The 15,347-nt window shown below is 66.4% G+C and overlaps 2 protein-coding genes across 2 annotated transcripts; one reads left to right on the top strand and one right to left on the bottom strand.

The window, feature by feature from the left end:
• Positions 1 to 73: 73 nt before the first annotated feature.
• DLX4 (distal-less homeobox 4) lies at positions 74 to 3,442 on the top strand. Its single transcript, XM_054801735.1, has 3 exons — positions 74 to 427; positions 1,671 to 1,864; positions 2,762 to 3,442. Exons 1-3 carry the CDS (start codon positions 136 to 138, stop codon positions 3,011 to 3,013), a joined length of 738 nt encoding a protein of 245 aa, XP_054657710.1. The 5' UTR covers positions 74 to 135; the 3' UTR covers positions 3,014 to 3,442.
• Positions 3,443 to 9,414: 5,972 nt separating this feature from the next.
• On the bottom strand, positions 9,415 to 12,907 carry DLX3 (distal-less homeobox 3). Its single transcript, XM_054801689.1, has 3 exons — positions 12,376 to 12,907; positions 11,800 to 11,990; positions 9,415 to 10,169 (listed from the first exon to the last, which is right to left on the bottom strand). Exons 1-3 carry the CDS (start codon positions 12,692 to 12,694, stop codon positions 9,828 to 9,830), a joined length of 852 nt encoding a protein of 283 aa, XP_054657664.1. The 5' UTR covers positions 12,695 to 12,907; the 3' UTR covers positions 9,415 to 9,827.
• Between the last annotated feature and the right edge of the window lie 2,440 nt (positions 12,908 to 15,347).

The following is a 15,347-nucleotide window of genomic DNA, read 5'->3' as shown; positions in this document are numbered from 1 at the left end:
GGGGCGGGCAGGGGATCCCCCGGGCGCGGGGCCGCGGCGCGGCAGCGCGGAGCCCGTCGGGGGGGCGGCGGGGCTCGGCGCGGCACTGCGGGCTCCGGGGGCTGCGCGCCCCGGCCCGGCCCGGCCCGGCCCACCATGACCATGAGCTCCGTGGCCGAGAGCCTGCTGGGGCCCGACCCCTCCAAAGCCGCTTTCCTGGAGCTCGGCCACCCCTCGCCGCCGCACTACCCGCTGCACGGCCTCCACCCCGCCGGCCACCCCCAGCACGACCCGCCGCCCTTCGCCTCCTACGGCCGGCCCGGGCCCTACCCCTACAGCGGCGGTGCCCCCCCGCCGCCCCACGGCGGGCCCTACCTGCCCTACCCGCCCCCCGGCGCCCAGCATCCCCCGGCCGGGCTGGCCCACGGCGCCAGGCTGCAGGACGCAGGTAAGGGGGGGCGCGGGGCGCTCGGCGCTGCACACCCGCCCCCGGGCACCCACGCGGCGGGGAGCGCCGGGGACTCGCCGGGAAGCGCCGGGACGGAGCCGTCGGAAGCGCGTCGGGGCTGCGCCGGCCCGCCGGGGCGGTGGCGATACGGGGGCTCGGCCCGGCGGGGAGGGAGCCGAGGGGACCCGCGGGGGCCGGGGGCGATGTCTCCCCCGCTCCCAGAGCGCCCGGACCTGCCGGAGCCCCGTGCGGATGGGCGGCTGCGTGGCTGCAGGAAACCCCGGGGATGGGGAGCATCAGAGCCCCGGCTGCCCGCATCCTGCCCCCCGAGACCCCCGGCTGCCCGCATCCTGCCCCCCCGAGACCCCCGGCTGCCCGCATCCTGCCCCCCGTGCCCTCCCCCCTGCCCCACCACCAACGCGTTCCGAACTCGGCTCCCTGCCCCGTCGCATCCCCGTTCCCCACTGCTTTCCCCAAAAGCTGATGCAGGAAACTGCGAGCTGAGCCGCCCCGGGGTGAAGCGGCCCCCGGGCTGCCCCACGGAGGGGTCCCGAGCCTGGCTGGGTCCTCGTCAGCTCCGGAGAGCCGTGGCTGTGGCCAGAGCAGACTGTGCGCCGGGTGCACGTAGGTGTGCAGACACGCTCGCCGCCGTGCCCTGTGCTCACCCACATCAGCCCCATGCTGCTGGGCCGGGGACCACCTTGTCCCCGGTGCCGCCCTGAGCCCCGGCGGGTTTCTGCCCCGCACGAGCCACGTGGGCCAGGAAGGACCCAGGGATGCTCAAAGCCACGGAGCGGGGAGGGCCCCAGCGTGGGGGCACAGACCTCAGAGCGAGGGGCTGCCCGGGGGCTCAGTGCAACGCCGGGGAGCAGCGTGCCCACAGCCAGGGCCCCCGGGGCAGGGCAGTCTGTCCTGCTGCCCCCTCTGTCACCCCGTGGGGTCCTGCCCGGCTCCCCCTTGGGTGCACAGCAGAGGGGCGTGTGGCCTGCCCGCTTTTGGGCTTGCATAGTGACCTTGAACGAAAGATCCCATCCTTCCCTTCCTCCTCCTGTTTCCCCTTTGCTTTACCTGGGGCTTAAACAAACCAGCACAGCAAAACCAAGTCCCCCCTCCCCTCCAAAACTAACCTCCGAAAAGCAAAACCTGTTGCAGCCCCCAAGGCCAGGGTGGGATGGTTTTGGGGTTGTGGGGTTTTTTAACCTCCCAGCGTGTTGGTTTAACTCTGCTCCTCTCCCACCCCAAGAGCACGAGAAGCCCCCGGCCATCGCCAACGGGGAGCTGCGCGTCAACGGCAAGGGGAAGAAGCTGCGCAAGCCGCGCACCATCTACTCCAGCCTGCAGCTGCAAGCCCTCAACCAGCGCTTCCAGCAGACCCAGTACCTGGCGCTGCCGGAGCGCGCCGAGCTGGCAGCCCAGCTGGGGCTCACCCAGACCCAGGTATGGCCCCTGCGAGGGGCGAGGGGACGGTCCCCACCCCGGGGATGTGCCATGCAGGGGGGCTCGTGCCCATCGCTGCTCCGGGAGCGACGCTGGATTAAGGCTGCGTCACGGTGCCGGGGCGCAACTGGAACCGTGCCGAGCCGTGCCGTGCCACGGCAGGGGAGCTGGCGCCGGTGGGCCCCCGGGGCTCGGGTTCGGGGCACCCCTGCTCGCACCTCCCAGTGGCACCGGGACTTTCCCAGCCCCGGAGCCTGGCTGCCGGCCCGGCCGTGCCCGGCGCTGGGCGGCCCCGGGCCGCGGGACGGGGCGAGTGGGTTTTTGAAGGTGATGGGGAGAGACAGGCAGGCGGCAGCGGTGCAGCCCGGAGCCAGGGGCGAAGCGAGCTCATAAAGCCAGGGAAGAGGAGGCAAGTGGGAACCTGCCGGCAGCGCGGGGGGGACTGCGCGGAGGAATGAGCGGGGCCACCACCCCAGCGCGGCGGGCCCCACCGCGCCGCACCCCGGCCCAGCCCCGGCACCCGGCACCTGGCTGGGCTGGTGGGGGCCACAGCCTGTGCCGGAGTGGGGGACGCGGGGACACGTGGGGATGTGCACGGCCGGGGACTCCCGGGTTGGTCTCCATGTATCGCACGTTCGTCTGGGCTCCCTGTGCCTCTTCCCACAATCTCCTCCAGCTGCTCTTAGTGGAGTCTCTGGTGGCTTGTGAAGGGTTGGGCTCAGAGCCCGGCTTATCTCACAGACCCCCACCCGAATCGGCTGTGCCCCCTGGAAAGGGCAGGTGAGGCTGGGGGAGACGGGGACCCCAGAGAGGTCTGCAGCTACTGATGCTGGGGGTTTATGGGGGAGCATTGGCCACAGACCCCATCCGCCCCACTCACCCCTCTCTCCCCCACAGGTCAAGATCTGGTTCCAGAACAAGCGCTCCAAGTACAAGAAGATCATGAAGCAGGGCTCGAGCGCACCCGACGGGGAGCACCTCCACACCGCCACCTCCCTTTCCCCCTGCTCCCCCAACATCCCCCCACTCTGGGACATCCCCGTGCCGGGCAAAGGGGCCCCCCTGGCCCCCAGCAGCTACATCAACAGCTTCGGAGCCTGGTACCAGCCGCACCCGCAGGACGCCATCCCCCGCGCCCCCATGATGTGATGCTGCCACGGCTCCAGCACCCGCTGGCTCCGGGAGGGCCAGTGCAGGGGGGGGATGCTCTGCCACCGCACCCCGAGGGACCGGGGAGCCCAGCGAAGCGCTGGGAGACCCCAGAGAATGGAGAAGGAGGAAGAGGAGGAGGAAGGTGACCGCAGTCTGCAGGGACATGGGGATCGCCTGCTCCATCACGGTCCGAAGTGAGGCAGCTCCGGCACGACGTCCCGGTGCGCCCGTCCCGGTGGGACAGGACTTGGCCTCCAGCCGCAGCCCCGGGTCCCTCCGTTCATGGACATGGGGCAGGGGGGCCCCCAGAGGGGCTGGGGGGCCGGGGCATCCGCAGACCCCCCCCGGCCTGCCTTTATTTATAAATACTGACCATTATTATATGTGCCCCCCCTTTATAAATAGGCTGTTCACTTGTAAAGTAAAGACTGCTCCTCCGTACCTGCCACTCCCTTTGGGGGGGTCTGTCCCCGGTTTGGGGGAGACGCTTCAGTCCTGGTCCTCAGAGGTTCCCATCTCCAAAATCTCCTGGGAAAACGGCCCCACGGGGATGGGGGCACTGGAGCAGGGGGGCCGAGGCTGTGCCCCCCCCCCCAAAACATCTGTGCGGGACCCACCGCTATTTTCAGGCATGCAATCGCTCCCCTGAAATAGAGGCGCAATTATAGTAATTGTGGACCCGGGCCCCTCGGTGAGGGGCTTCTCGCCGCCTCCTCGGGGTAATTACGGGCAATTTGGAGCTGTTGAAGATGTCTCCGTTAATAGGGGCGGGAGAGGGAGGGAGGGGGCATGTGGGGCAGGTTGGGGACCCCGGGGTGGGTCGAGCCCCAGGTTACTGCCCCGCTCCTCCAGCAGCCCCCGTGAATACCTGGCCCTGGCACCGAGGGCACTTTCGGAGCGAGGGATAATTTTCTGCTGGAGGTTTGACAGCGAATAAGCCCTCCCTTTGTGCTTTTCAGAGGCCAGAACCTGACTAGGAAATACATTATTGTCATTTCCCACTTTTCCCAGTCCTGCTCAGTGTTTGTCACCCACGGTGGGGATGAGACCTGCGCCGGGGCTCTCCCCAGCAGAGATTTGCTGGTGCAGCGGGTCCGCACCCAGGTTTGCTCCCTTGCACACACGTGCCATGATCCTTGCTCCAGATATTCCCACCTTTTCTTTCCCCCTGCCTGCCCCAGGGATGCATTTTCCATCCCAGCTGGCGAGGTAGGGGGGAGCGATGCCACGATGCCGTGCTGCCATCCACGTCTCTGTTTGCTTTGCACCTTCAGCAGCGCGTGGGGCCAGATTTTTTCCGAGCACTTGGCTCCCACCTGAGGAGTTGGGTTTTTGAGCAAGCGATCAATAGCTGGGAGATGGGCAGGGCTGGAGATCTGGCACCAAGCGTGGGAACAGCGTGCCCCGGGGCCGGAGGCACATGGGAAGCCCTCGGTCCCTCCTGGGAGCTGCAGGGCCCGTAGCGGGTTTGATCCCTCGGCCGAGAGGTTTGGGGTGCTGGCAGTGACCCCGCCGGGACACAGACATGGTTGTCCCTGGCTGTGTCCCACGACGGCCACGGGCGCGTTGCAGCGATGGCACGTGGAGGATGTGGAGCCCACGGGCTGGCTCGGCACCCTGGGGGACACCGCGGCCGGGACCGACTGCAGTCTGGGGCCAAGACGTGGTGCGTGGTGTCCCCTGCACGGGTCGATGGTGCCATGAGTGGGGACGAGTCTGGCAGAAGCAGGGGGCTGTGCAGGCCAAGACGGGCTTTATGTTCCCCAAGTGATGGAGCCCGTCCTCCCCACCAAGGCTTTAGGGAGGTGGATGGACTCGCTTCGCACCAAGGTTGGCAGAAAGGAGAATTTCTCATCCAGAGGCTGGGAAAACCCAGCTGCTCAGGGGTGGGACTTCCCCCGGGCAGGGGCTTTGGGCTGGAAGGGGCGGCTTTCCTCCAGGGATTACTCTCCAGCCAGGGGAAGGGGCTGAAACATGGTGTGGTCTTGGCTGCAAAGGGCTCTTGGACGGCTCGGGGTGCTGCTGTTGAGGACCTGGGTGCAGAGCAGCGTCCCAGCCCCATGCATTTGGGGGTGACCCCCTGCAGAGCCTGCGGTGGGGTCGGAGGGGGCTCGGTGGCTTGGCGCACCCGGGCGGGGAGGGCTGGGGGGGTGGGGGAAGCAGGAGGCAGAGGCCGCGGCGCCCACTCGGCTTTCCCGACGGATGTGCTGCCAAGGACCTGCAGCCAGAGCCGCTCGCAGGTCCCGTCTTGCAGCGGGAGGGAGGCAGCAGCCCTTGGCTCCCGGGGCCAGGATCTGGCCCGCCCGGCGCTCACGGTGTGGCTGGGATGGCGGCTGGCGCCCGGACCCCACGGGGGGGCCACCCTTGCCCACGGCCCCCCCCTGCACCCAGCCGTGCACAGGGGAGAGCCGCAGCCGACCCCTCCTGCCCTGACGCGTGGGGTCAGATCCCAGTTAGAGCACCCTTGGGTGCAGGGAAATTCCTGCTCCGACCCATCTCTCGGGCACCCAGGGGAGCTCGCCCCCGCTGCTGCCCGCCTGCGCTCGGGTCCTGCTCGGGAGGCTGCTGTGGGATGGGGATGGGGACGGGGACAGGGACAGGGATGGGGTCCCATGCCCTGAGGAGGGAGCCTGGGGGCTGTGCTGCCCTTTCCTCTGCAGCCGAACTGGATGGTGACCCCGCTTCCCGCTGCGCCCCGGCAGAGGGGCGGCGTTGCCAGCACGGCATCGCTGGGGCTGCTCTTGGCTCTCCTCCTCCGCCCAAAAGCATCCCCAGCTGGGGACACTCCGGAAAGGCCCAGAGCCCCCAGATGTCCCACGCTGGCAGGGTGTAACCCACCGGGGGACAGGGATGTCCCTGGGCTCCTGCAGGTCCCTCTGCCCGCGCCAGCTGGCGATCCAACCTGGCCCCTTCGCATTGCCAGGGCAGGTCTGGGGGGGGACGGGACACCTTGTGTCCCCTTCCTGTCCCCAGCCCAGGCAGGGTGACGGGACGTGGACCGGGGAGTCGGGGAGCAGAGGGGTCCCCAAGGCCCCTCGGGAATGTTTATGCCCTATTTTCCGGAGCTAAGGACAGTGACGGAGCCCCGGCTGGCGGCGATGCTGTGGCTGCCCGGCGTTGTTCCTTGGCTCTGGCTGCCGCGTGCCGGGTTAGCCAAGAGCCAGGGAGGGGATGAAGACACGGCAGATGCCAGGCCAGGCCGTGGGCGGGCAGCTGCCCCCGCTCTTTGTGCTGGCAGCGGCATGACGCAAGCGGCTGGAAGCGGCGTGTTGCAACGGGGCAGGAAACGTGTGCCGCGCTGGGAGGGCTGCGCGCCGGGGCTTGTGCGCGGGGGGCAGAGGCGTGCGGGGATGCCGGTGGGGCGCCGGGCACTGCTGCCCCACAGCTTGGACCCACGGGGGCTGGAAACCACATCTGAGCCCTCATCCTGCCCACAACCGCAGGCAAAAATCCCCTCTGAGGGGCTGGGTGTCCCCAGCATCCCCATCCCGGTACTCTCCGGTGCCGCTCTCCATCCCTGGTGCCAGCAGGGGATAACTGGGATAACGAAGGATGGTCGTTTTATTCCTGCACCAGGGCTGGGTGATGGATGCTGGGAGGAGTGGGGTGACGTCTCCACCCTGGGGGGTCCTGCCTCTGGCTCTCAGCCCCCATTCTGCTTTTGGGAGCACACCGGGGCAGCGGCCACTGGCAGGAGGATCGAGCTTGGCCCCAGGGAGGGATGTCTGGGTCCTGCAGCCCCTTTTGGGGAGCTCTGGGGGTCTTGGCCACCTCCGGGCTGGAAGAGCTGCAGGTGATGCTGGTGGTGACCCCCCCACTGGCTGTTGGAGATGGGGCTGAGGAGGAGCAGGAGGAAGCAGCCGAGAGGGGCCGTGCCCGGCTCTGCCGTGGCTCATCAGGCAGGTGCCAGGGGCTGCTGCACCGGCCGGGGCTCCCCGGCACCCAGCCCACCCCACGGGCTGCAACCCCTGGGCACCCCCAGCCTCACGTGGGCTCTGGGCCGTGCTCCGTGGGCAGGACAGAGGAGCGGGACAGGCGGGCTGAGGGGCTGCGTGAGTGCAACATCTTCCTCGGTGCCCATCCCCGGGGCGTCAGGGCTGGCGGCACAGGCTGCCGGGGGAGCCCAGCTCGCAGGCAGTGCTGGAGGGGAGCAGGATTAGCGCCTGTCTGCAGGCAGCGATGCACCCAGCATTTATATAATCCACGGATATGTAATCTTCTTCTTTTTTTTTTCTTTTTCCCTCCCCCCCTAAATTAAAAAAAAAAAAAAAAAAACCACCCTGAAATCAGCCAGCGCCAGCTCATGCCGTGTTCTCACTCCGGGCAACGCTGCTCGGTTTCCTCCTCTCCCAACCCGCTGCCTCCTCGCTCTCGCTGGCGGCCTCCCCCTAATAACCCCCGTGTCTCCAGCGTGTCTGCCTGCTCCGCGGCGGTTTGCACGCAGCCTCCAACCCCAACCCCGAGCGCTGCGGGACGGGGGGCTGGCAGCACCCCTTAATTCTTGCTAACCGGCCCGGTCATGCAGGCGCCGTCACGCCTGGGGGTCCGGCTGCGCCCGACGGCGGCACAGCGGGGGCACGGGATGGGGGTGCAGCCCGTGGGGGGGGCTGGGCAAAGCCAGCGAGGTGCGAGGTCGGCCCCACGTGGACTCGGCCGTGGGAAGGGGGGGGGGGTGCGGGGACGCCTCTGGGGACGCCGACAGCCGTGTCCGGTGTGCCAGCACCCCACGGTGCTGGGGGTGTCCCCGGCCGGTGCAGAGGGACCATCCCTGCGGAGAGCTGGGTGCTGGGGGGGGGAGCAGCGCGGGGGGGGGGGGGGGCCTCCACGGCCGCGAGGGTGGGGATGCGATGCGCGGCGCGGTGGGGACAGCACTGGGGTGGCTGGTGGGGCTTCAGCCCCCCGACCCTTTGCTGCACTCCCACCCGTGACACGATGCCGGGGACAGCGGGGGGGGGGGGGGGGTGGCCGGCGCGGTTCAGCCCCACGCTGGGGGGGGGGGTGGGTGTCTTTGGGTCACTCGAGCCCTCCCAACCCCGGAACGCCGCCAGGGAATGTCACCGTCTCCGCAGGGGCGGCGAGCGTTGGTCCCACGGGGTCGGTGCTTGGTGGGGGTCCCGTCCCCTGCCAGCCCTCGCTCGTGGGGTGTCTCCAGAGAGGACACCGGCCAGCCCAGCCACCCCCCCCAGTTTGCAGGGCTTAGGAGCCTACTGGTTCCCAGTAAGAGGAGCGGGAGGCAAGCGGCAGGTCTCCGCGGCGGCTGGGGAAAACTCTGCAAACCAGGAATAAAATCCCCCCCCGCAAAGGCAAAGCGGGACTCGGGGTGCTGCCGGCAGCCGCCGTGCCCATCACCCGGTGCCATCCCCAGTCCCTGACCCGCCCCCCCCCCCCCAGCTGCCCCCCAAAAATGGGCCACAGCGGACACGGGGTTTAACTCCGCGTTTCCCAACCTGGAAAACTCCTGAGCTCCTCCCTGCTCACCAAAAACTTCCCAAAAAATGGTGTTGGGAGCCTTCGCATTCCGAGCGCTTCTATTAACACCGCTAGATCAGGTTTTGCTCGCTGGGAAAGCAGCAAAGGACGCTCGGAGGAAGCCCCTGTCCTTAGAGGGGGCTCCCATCATCCAGGGGTTTGTTGGGTTTTTTGACTTGAAAAAAAAAAAAAAAAAAAAAGAAAAAGCAAACAAAAAAACCAGACCGAAACCAGCTTGGTTTGGATCAACTTTATACAAACGAACCTTATGTACACTTTTTTCCCCCATACACCCCTATTTATATAAGGCAACATAAATAAGATCCTCGGGACTGTACAACACATATGAACACTTCTTAAAACTGCACTTTCTGCTTTTAAAAAAATAGCATCATTCTCTTAAAAAATAGTAAAGAGGTTTTTTTTTTTTCTTTAAAATGTGTTGTCAATTTATTTAAAAAATAGGCATTCTGCTTCGCCATTAGCTTAACTGACACAGATGGAGGCACTGTTAGAAAACGGACATTAGCGCGATTTTTCTTTTTAAAAAATAACTTAAGCCATTCCTGAACTGTTTAAATATTAAAATATTTTCTCCCCCCACACACACTTTTTATTTATTTTTAAATAACCACCTTATTGTCTGAGCATCGTCCCGGGCGATTCCCGCGAAGCTGCCGTGGAAGCGGCTGGGCTGGGGTCCCGGTTTGCTCCCGTGGGGTGTCCGTCACCCCCCAAACTGTTCCCAGTCCCTGGATTTTGGGTGCTACGAGGGCGAAGCACGTCCCGCTCCTTCGGCACCGGCAATGGGCACCCACGCGCCGCGCTGCCGCGTCTTCCTTGCCACGGCTCGGGCTCCATCCCGACCGGAGCGTGGGTGCTGCCGGTGCCCCTCGCACCCCTCCTGGGTGCCCACTCGTGCTGGGGGGGGGGGGTCACAGCGTGGGGCAGCCCCCCCCAAGGCAGCTCACCCGGGTGGCCGCAAGAAGCAAAGCTCCAGCGAGGGACCCCCGGGGGGATGTGGCTCCTCGGGGGCCGTTTTTGGTTTTTTTTAGGGTGTGATAGAAAAAGGAAAAAAAAAAAAAATGCGTAAGAAGAATTCGCCACCTTTTCCTCGCCTGCCCTGGGCTGGGAGCTAACGAGTTTAACCCTTTGCAGTCCTCTTGTTCCTGAGATGAGCTGGGAGAGGATAGGATATATAAGTGTATATCTAGGGGTGCGTGTACATGGGTGTCCTTTAAAAAAAAAAAAAAGAAGAAGAAGAAACAAAAAAGTAGGGGGAAAAAAAAGAAGGCAAAGGAGTTCTGCCACTGTCTCTCGTTCCTTTTCTCGCTCCGGGCTGTTAGTAGACGGCACCAGTGTTGGGGGGAGGCCCCGGGGAGGTGTGATGCATCGTGGTGGCCGGCGGCGGCTGGTGGGGTCCGTGGGGTCCGCTGAGGGTCTGGGGGTGATACCAGGGGTTGTGCTCCTCCAAAAAGCCGGGGGAAGAGCTGTAGGGAAGCGGCTGCGGGAGCGGGGTCCGGCCCGGCGCGCTGCCGTGTGAGTTACTGTCCCAGACGGCCGGGGAAGGGGGGGAGTTGCAGGCCATGGAGTCGCTGTTGTTGGGGCTGTGCTCCAGCGGCACCTCGCCGTTCTTGTACAGCTTCTTGAACTTGGAGCGGCGGTTCTGGAACCAGATCTTCACCTGGAAGGGAGGGAGAGGTGTCAGCACCCCGCCACCGAAAGGGGATGCCTGGGTTGAACGGGGCGCTCGGGGGTCGCAGGAAGGGGAGCCGGGATGGGGGGTGACGCGGGGACCCCAGGTGCGTGGGAAGGGACGAGGGACACGGGCGTCGTGGGGAGCTTTGGCGCGCCGTGCACCACGGGAAGGCACCCGGGACATGGGTGTCACGGGCACCCCGGCCACACGGTGCGTCGCGGGACGGCACGGGGGATGTGGGTGTCACGGGGAACCTGGACACACCACGCACCGTGCGAAGGTGCCCATGATGTGGGGGTCGGGGGGACCCCAGAGACGCGGTGCGCGGCAGGAAGCCCCCCCGGGGACGTGGGCGTTGCGGGAAGCCCGTCGCACCATGCATCACGGCACGCCGGCCTGGCACGCCGGGCGTCGGGAGCGTCCCCGGTGCTGGGTGAGGCGGCGGCGCTGGACGCCCTTGGCCCCCGGGTAAGGGGCGGGGGGGGCGGTGGTTGTCACCCAAACAGGATGTCCCTCTGGGAGCAGGTGACGTGCTCCGTCAGCCCTTTGCCGAGTGTCCCCGATTGCTTCATCGCCCAAGGGAGGAGGAGGAAGGCCAGGCGCTGGGGAGCGCCGCGCCAAGGGCGGCACAAGGGCGCTGGCGCCGGCCCGCAGGCAGGGAGGGCGCCGGGGACGGGACGGGGTGCGGGGGAGTCGCGCGCTGCGGTGACCGGTGACAACCTGCTCGCCCTCACCCCGGCGGATCGGCGAGGACGATTTGTCCCCACGCAGGCAAACCCCAAAAGGGAGGGTTTAGCCCCAAATCCGGGTGGCTTGTGGGGAGGAGCAGCCCATGGCACCCATCCCTGCTCTCCCAGTCCAGCCGAAACTGCCACCCCAGCACGGGGGCTTTGGGGGGGTTGTGGATCCTGTCCCCAAATCCCTTCTCTCTGCCAGGACTGAGCGGGATGGGGGAGCTGCGGTGCTGGGAGGACGGACCCACGGGGAGCCCCAGAAAGTCCAACTGGGGGGGGGCAGGCAGGGTCCGTCCCCCAGGACCCCGCGGTCTGGCTGGACTCGGGGCCGGGACCTGCTGCCAGGATGGGGTGTCCCGAGCACCCCGTCCCCAGCGTCCTGTCCTGAGCACCCCGTCCTGAGCGTCCCGTCCTGCCTGGGATTTGGCGTCCCATATTGCTGACCCAGGACCCTCGCAGGCACCGGGGCAGGATTTGGCCTCAGACCCTCCCGGGTGCCTGGGCAGAGCGAGGTCGGGGATGGGGCTGGCTGCGGGAGAGGGGGGGATAAACCCCGAAATCAGGGGAGCGGGACGCAGCTGGGGTCCGTCCCCTCTCTCTGCTCCTTCCCTCCTCTCCACCTCCAAAGCCGATCTGCTCTGCGGGGCGAAATCTGGTGGCAGGGACCCCCACGCCGGCACACAAGAGGGGACCATCCATCCGCGGGGACCCCAGCCCCCTCCCGGCTCCAACCATCCAGCTGTGAGCAGACCCCTCTCCCAAACCCCACTGAGTCGGGTTTTGCAAGGGGGGGGGTCAGCTCCCGCTCCTGCCGATCCCTCCCGCCCGTGGCTGGGAACCGGGGGGTGGGGGGCGGATGTCAGGGGGGGCTCAGCCCTTACCTGGGTCTGGGTGAGCCCCAGCTGGGCGGCCAGTTCGGCCCGTTCGGGCAGCGCCAGGTACTGGGCTTTCTGGAAGCGGCGTTGCAGAGCCGCCAGCTGGTAGCTGGAGTAGATGGTGCGGGGCTTGCGGATCTTCTTGGGTTTCCCATTGACCATCCGCACCTCCGGCTCCGGCTCCTCCTTCACCGACACTGGGCAGAGAGCGGAGGTGTCAGGCCGGTGACGGCGAAGGGACCCCAGCGCAGATTCCCACCTCCCCCCCCCCCCCCAGCCCAGGGTGATCCCTCTCGGTGTGGTGGCACTGCTCCGTCCCCTGGGGCATTCCCCCGGACGGCCGCATCCAGTGCGGCTCCATCCCGCTGCATCCCCCAGCAGCACCGGGGATGCCGGAGGGGGCTGAGCCCTGCCCCAACATCCACCCCGTCCTTCGGCGGCAACGACACCCCCTTCCCCGGCCCCGCGGCCGCCCCGGCCCCGACTTGGGGAAACTTAGACGGGTGCAACTTCATGACGCTCCCGCTGCAATCGCAGGGGACCGGTGGGACGGATACGGCCCCTCTGTCCTGAGCATCCTACCTGCTTCTTGTGCTGGGAGCTGCTGGTCCCTGAAGTGGCTGTACTGGCGGTAGGAAGGGCTGTAGGAATAATCGGATTTGGGCGAGTAGGTGCCGGCGGTGCCGATGCCGTTGAGGTTAAACTGGTGGTAGGGGTAGTGGCTCACGGGCTGGCTGTAGGACTGACCCGAGTAGTAGTCGTGCTGGCTGGTGTAGTAGCCCAGATCGGTGACGGAGGACTCGGGTAAGGTGGGAGAGTCCTTGGAGGCGGCATGGCAGCTCAGCGAGCTCGAGAGGTCGGTGAGGATGCTGGAAAGCTTCTTGTCGAAAGAGCCGCTCATTGCTGGAACTGGGGAGGGGGGAAGCTGCCCGCCCGGCTGGGGACCCCCCAACCTGGCGGCTCCGGCTGCCCGCGCGTCAGGCCTGGCGTGCCCAGAGCCGGCTCCTCCGCACCGGCTCTCGCAAGGAGCAACCAAGAGACTGTGCCCAAACCTCCAGCCCCGGCCGCCTGCTTAAAGCCTTTAATTAGGGAGCAGGGCAGGGTGGGTGCGCATTCCGATTGGCTCCAGAAATATTGCCTGGGAGGCAAAACAGGCTCCTGCCTCCTCGCTCTGCCTGTGTTTTTTTCTCTCTTTTTTTTTTTTTCTTCCCTTCTTTCCCTCTCTCAAGAAACAACAAAGAGTGGGTGAAGGAAGGAGAAGGAATAAATAAAGATCGCAGGCTCCTGTCTGCAGGAGCAGGGAAGGGGGGGTGGCTGGCAGGGCCTCTGGGGACGCCGTGTGATTCAGGGGGGGCTTTTTTTCAAGGGGATTGGTGTCCCCCGTCGTCCCCCCCCCGGGGACTCTTGGTGCTGAGGGGGGATTTGGAGGGGGAGCAGGTTGGGGGGCTGTTTGCTGCGGGGTAGGGAGGAGGAAGGGTTGGGGTTAGGGAGTAGGATGGATCTGGGCTTGGGGCTGGGTGGCTGTTTTAGGAACCCCACACCCCCCCCAGCTCCCACCTTTTCCAGCAGTTACCAGTGTGTCCCAGTTCCACACCATCCCCAAAGCAGAGCACCCCCACCCCTCCCAGCGTCATGGAGAAGGGACATTCACATACCCCAAAACTTGCCATCCTCCACCTGCCCCGTGGGGACCTCGGGGGGGGGGGGGTGACAAGCCCTGATTCTGGGGGGGACACACTGCCCCTTTCCCAGGGCTCTGTGCCCCTCTCCCACCCCCGGTCAGGGCTCTGACCCCCCCACTGCCGTAAGAGCCCCCAGCAGCATCATCCAGCCCAGGGCCCCCAGCCACCCCCTGCCGTCCCCGGCCACTCGCAGGGCTGTCCCCAGCCACACACACACCCCCCCCAGCACCGGAGGGGGGGGCCGCTTTGGGAGGGGGGCTTTTATTTTGGTGGGGGAGTCTCTGCCTCTGCTGGCAGGTCCTTACCCCTGAGAGGGGCTGGGGGGGCTGCGGGCAGATCCTTGAGCCTGGCCGGGGCTTTTCCCCTCCTGCCCCCCTCCTGCCCCCCCCGTGCCCCCCCCGGGATTGTCCCTGGCCCCCCCGGCCCCCCCGCAGCGCAGCGCGGTGCAATGGCGCCACCTGACGGCCGCACAGGGGAGCTGCGCCCCCGTCGGGACCGCGGGTTCGAGTCCCAGCCCTGCCGCCACCGCCGGGGCCGTGAAGAAAAATCATAAAAAATGTGAATGGAAACAGAAAAACTGGCATCGGAACAGGAACAGGAACGGGAATAGGGATAGGGATAGGGATAGGGATAGGGATAGGGATAGGGATAGGAACAGGAATAGGAGTAGGAGTAGGAGTAGGAATAGGAATAGGAATAGGAATGGGAGAAATTAGAAATAGAAATAATAGAAATTGAAATAATAGAAATCTAAATAATAGAAATAGAGATCGAGACAGAGACAGAGATAGAGATAGAAATAACCCATAGAAGTGGAGATCAATCCCAGCGGGAAGCAGCCGGGACGAGGCAGGAGGCAGAAGCGTGACCCAGAAGCTGCGGGTGAAGGCGCGGACTCGCCTCCCGCCATGGGAAACGTAACTCGAGATTTGCTGGGTGAATTCAGAGGGGACAGAAGTGCCCGGGCCAAGCGCGGCCCTGCCGCCTGTCCTGCGCAGAGCTCTGCGGGGACAGGTTTCCCATCCCCGGGTCCCCGGCCTGGCTGTGCCCCCAGCCGGACTTGTCACCGGGGCTGGTTCCTCAGGGAGAGGGTTTCTCCAGCAGGAAAAGCCGGTTCGAGAGCTGCAGGCCGGGGAACGCGGCTGGGGAGCGGGCGCAAACGGGGAGCAGGTCTGTGCAGTCCTGAACCAGTTTGGGACTGGGAGGCACTGGTGCCTCTGGCTGCCCGAGGCTTCTCAGCCAGGCTGGCTCCTGCTGAAGCCCCAAATCTGGGAGCTCATGGGGAGGGGGGGGCCAGCTGGGGTGAACTGGGACAGTGTGGGGGGGGCAGAAGGGGCTGTACTGGGACACCCGGGGGGGCTGGTAGGGCTGGCCACAGGGACAAGCAAGCACCCCCCCCAGCCCCTCTGCCCCCCCCCCAAGGTTGGGAGGGGTCCCCTCCCGTGTCCCCAGTCAGGCTGGGGGGGGGTCACCCCCAGATGCCCCGGTTGGAAGCGGCCCGCCCCAGCCCGGCAGTGCCCACGGGAGTCCCCTCGTGTCCCCAGCTCTGCCACAGCTGCGGGGCGGGGGGTGCGCGGGTGGGGGGGGGGGGGGGGGGGGGGGGTGTCCCCGCAGCATCCTTGGGTGGGCGGCGCCATCTCGTGGCCTTTCGGGGTAATGACACCCCCTTTGGGTGCTGGCTCCCCACACCTTGGGTGCTCATACCCCCCCTTGGGTGCGAACACCCCCCCCCCTCTTTCGGCGCTAATACCCCCCCCGTCCCCGGGCAGACAATACCCTTCCCTGGGGGCTAATGCCCCAGCACCCCCCTTGGGTGCAGATACCGCCCCGTTGGGTGGCAACACGCTCCTTGGGTGCAGACACCCCCTCCTT

Source organism: Grus americana, chromosome 22, assembly GCF_028858705.1.
Source record: "Grus americana isolate bGruAme1 chromosome 22, bGruAme1.mat, whole genome shotgun sequence".
Taxonomy (NCBI): domain Eukaryota; kingdom Metazoa; phylum Chordata; class Aves; order Gruiformes; family Gruidae; genus Grus; species Grus americana.
Note: the sequence above shows the minus strand (reverse complement) of the source record. Positions and strands in the feature narration are given on the sequence as shown.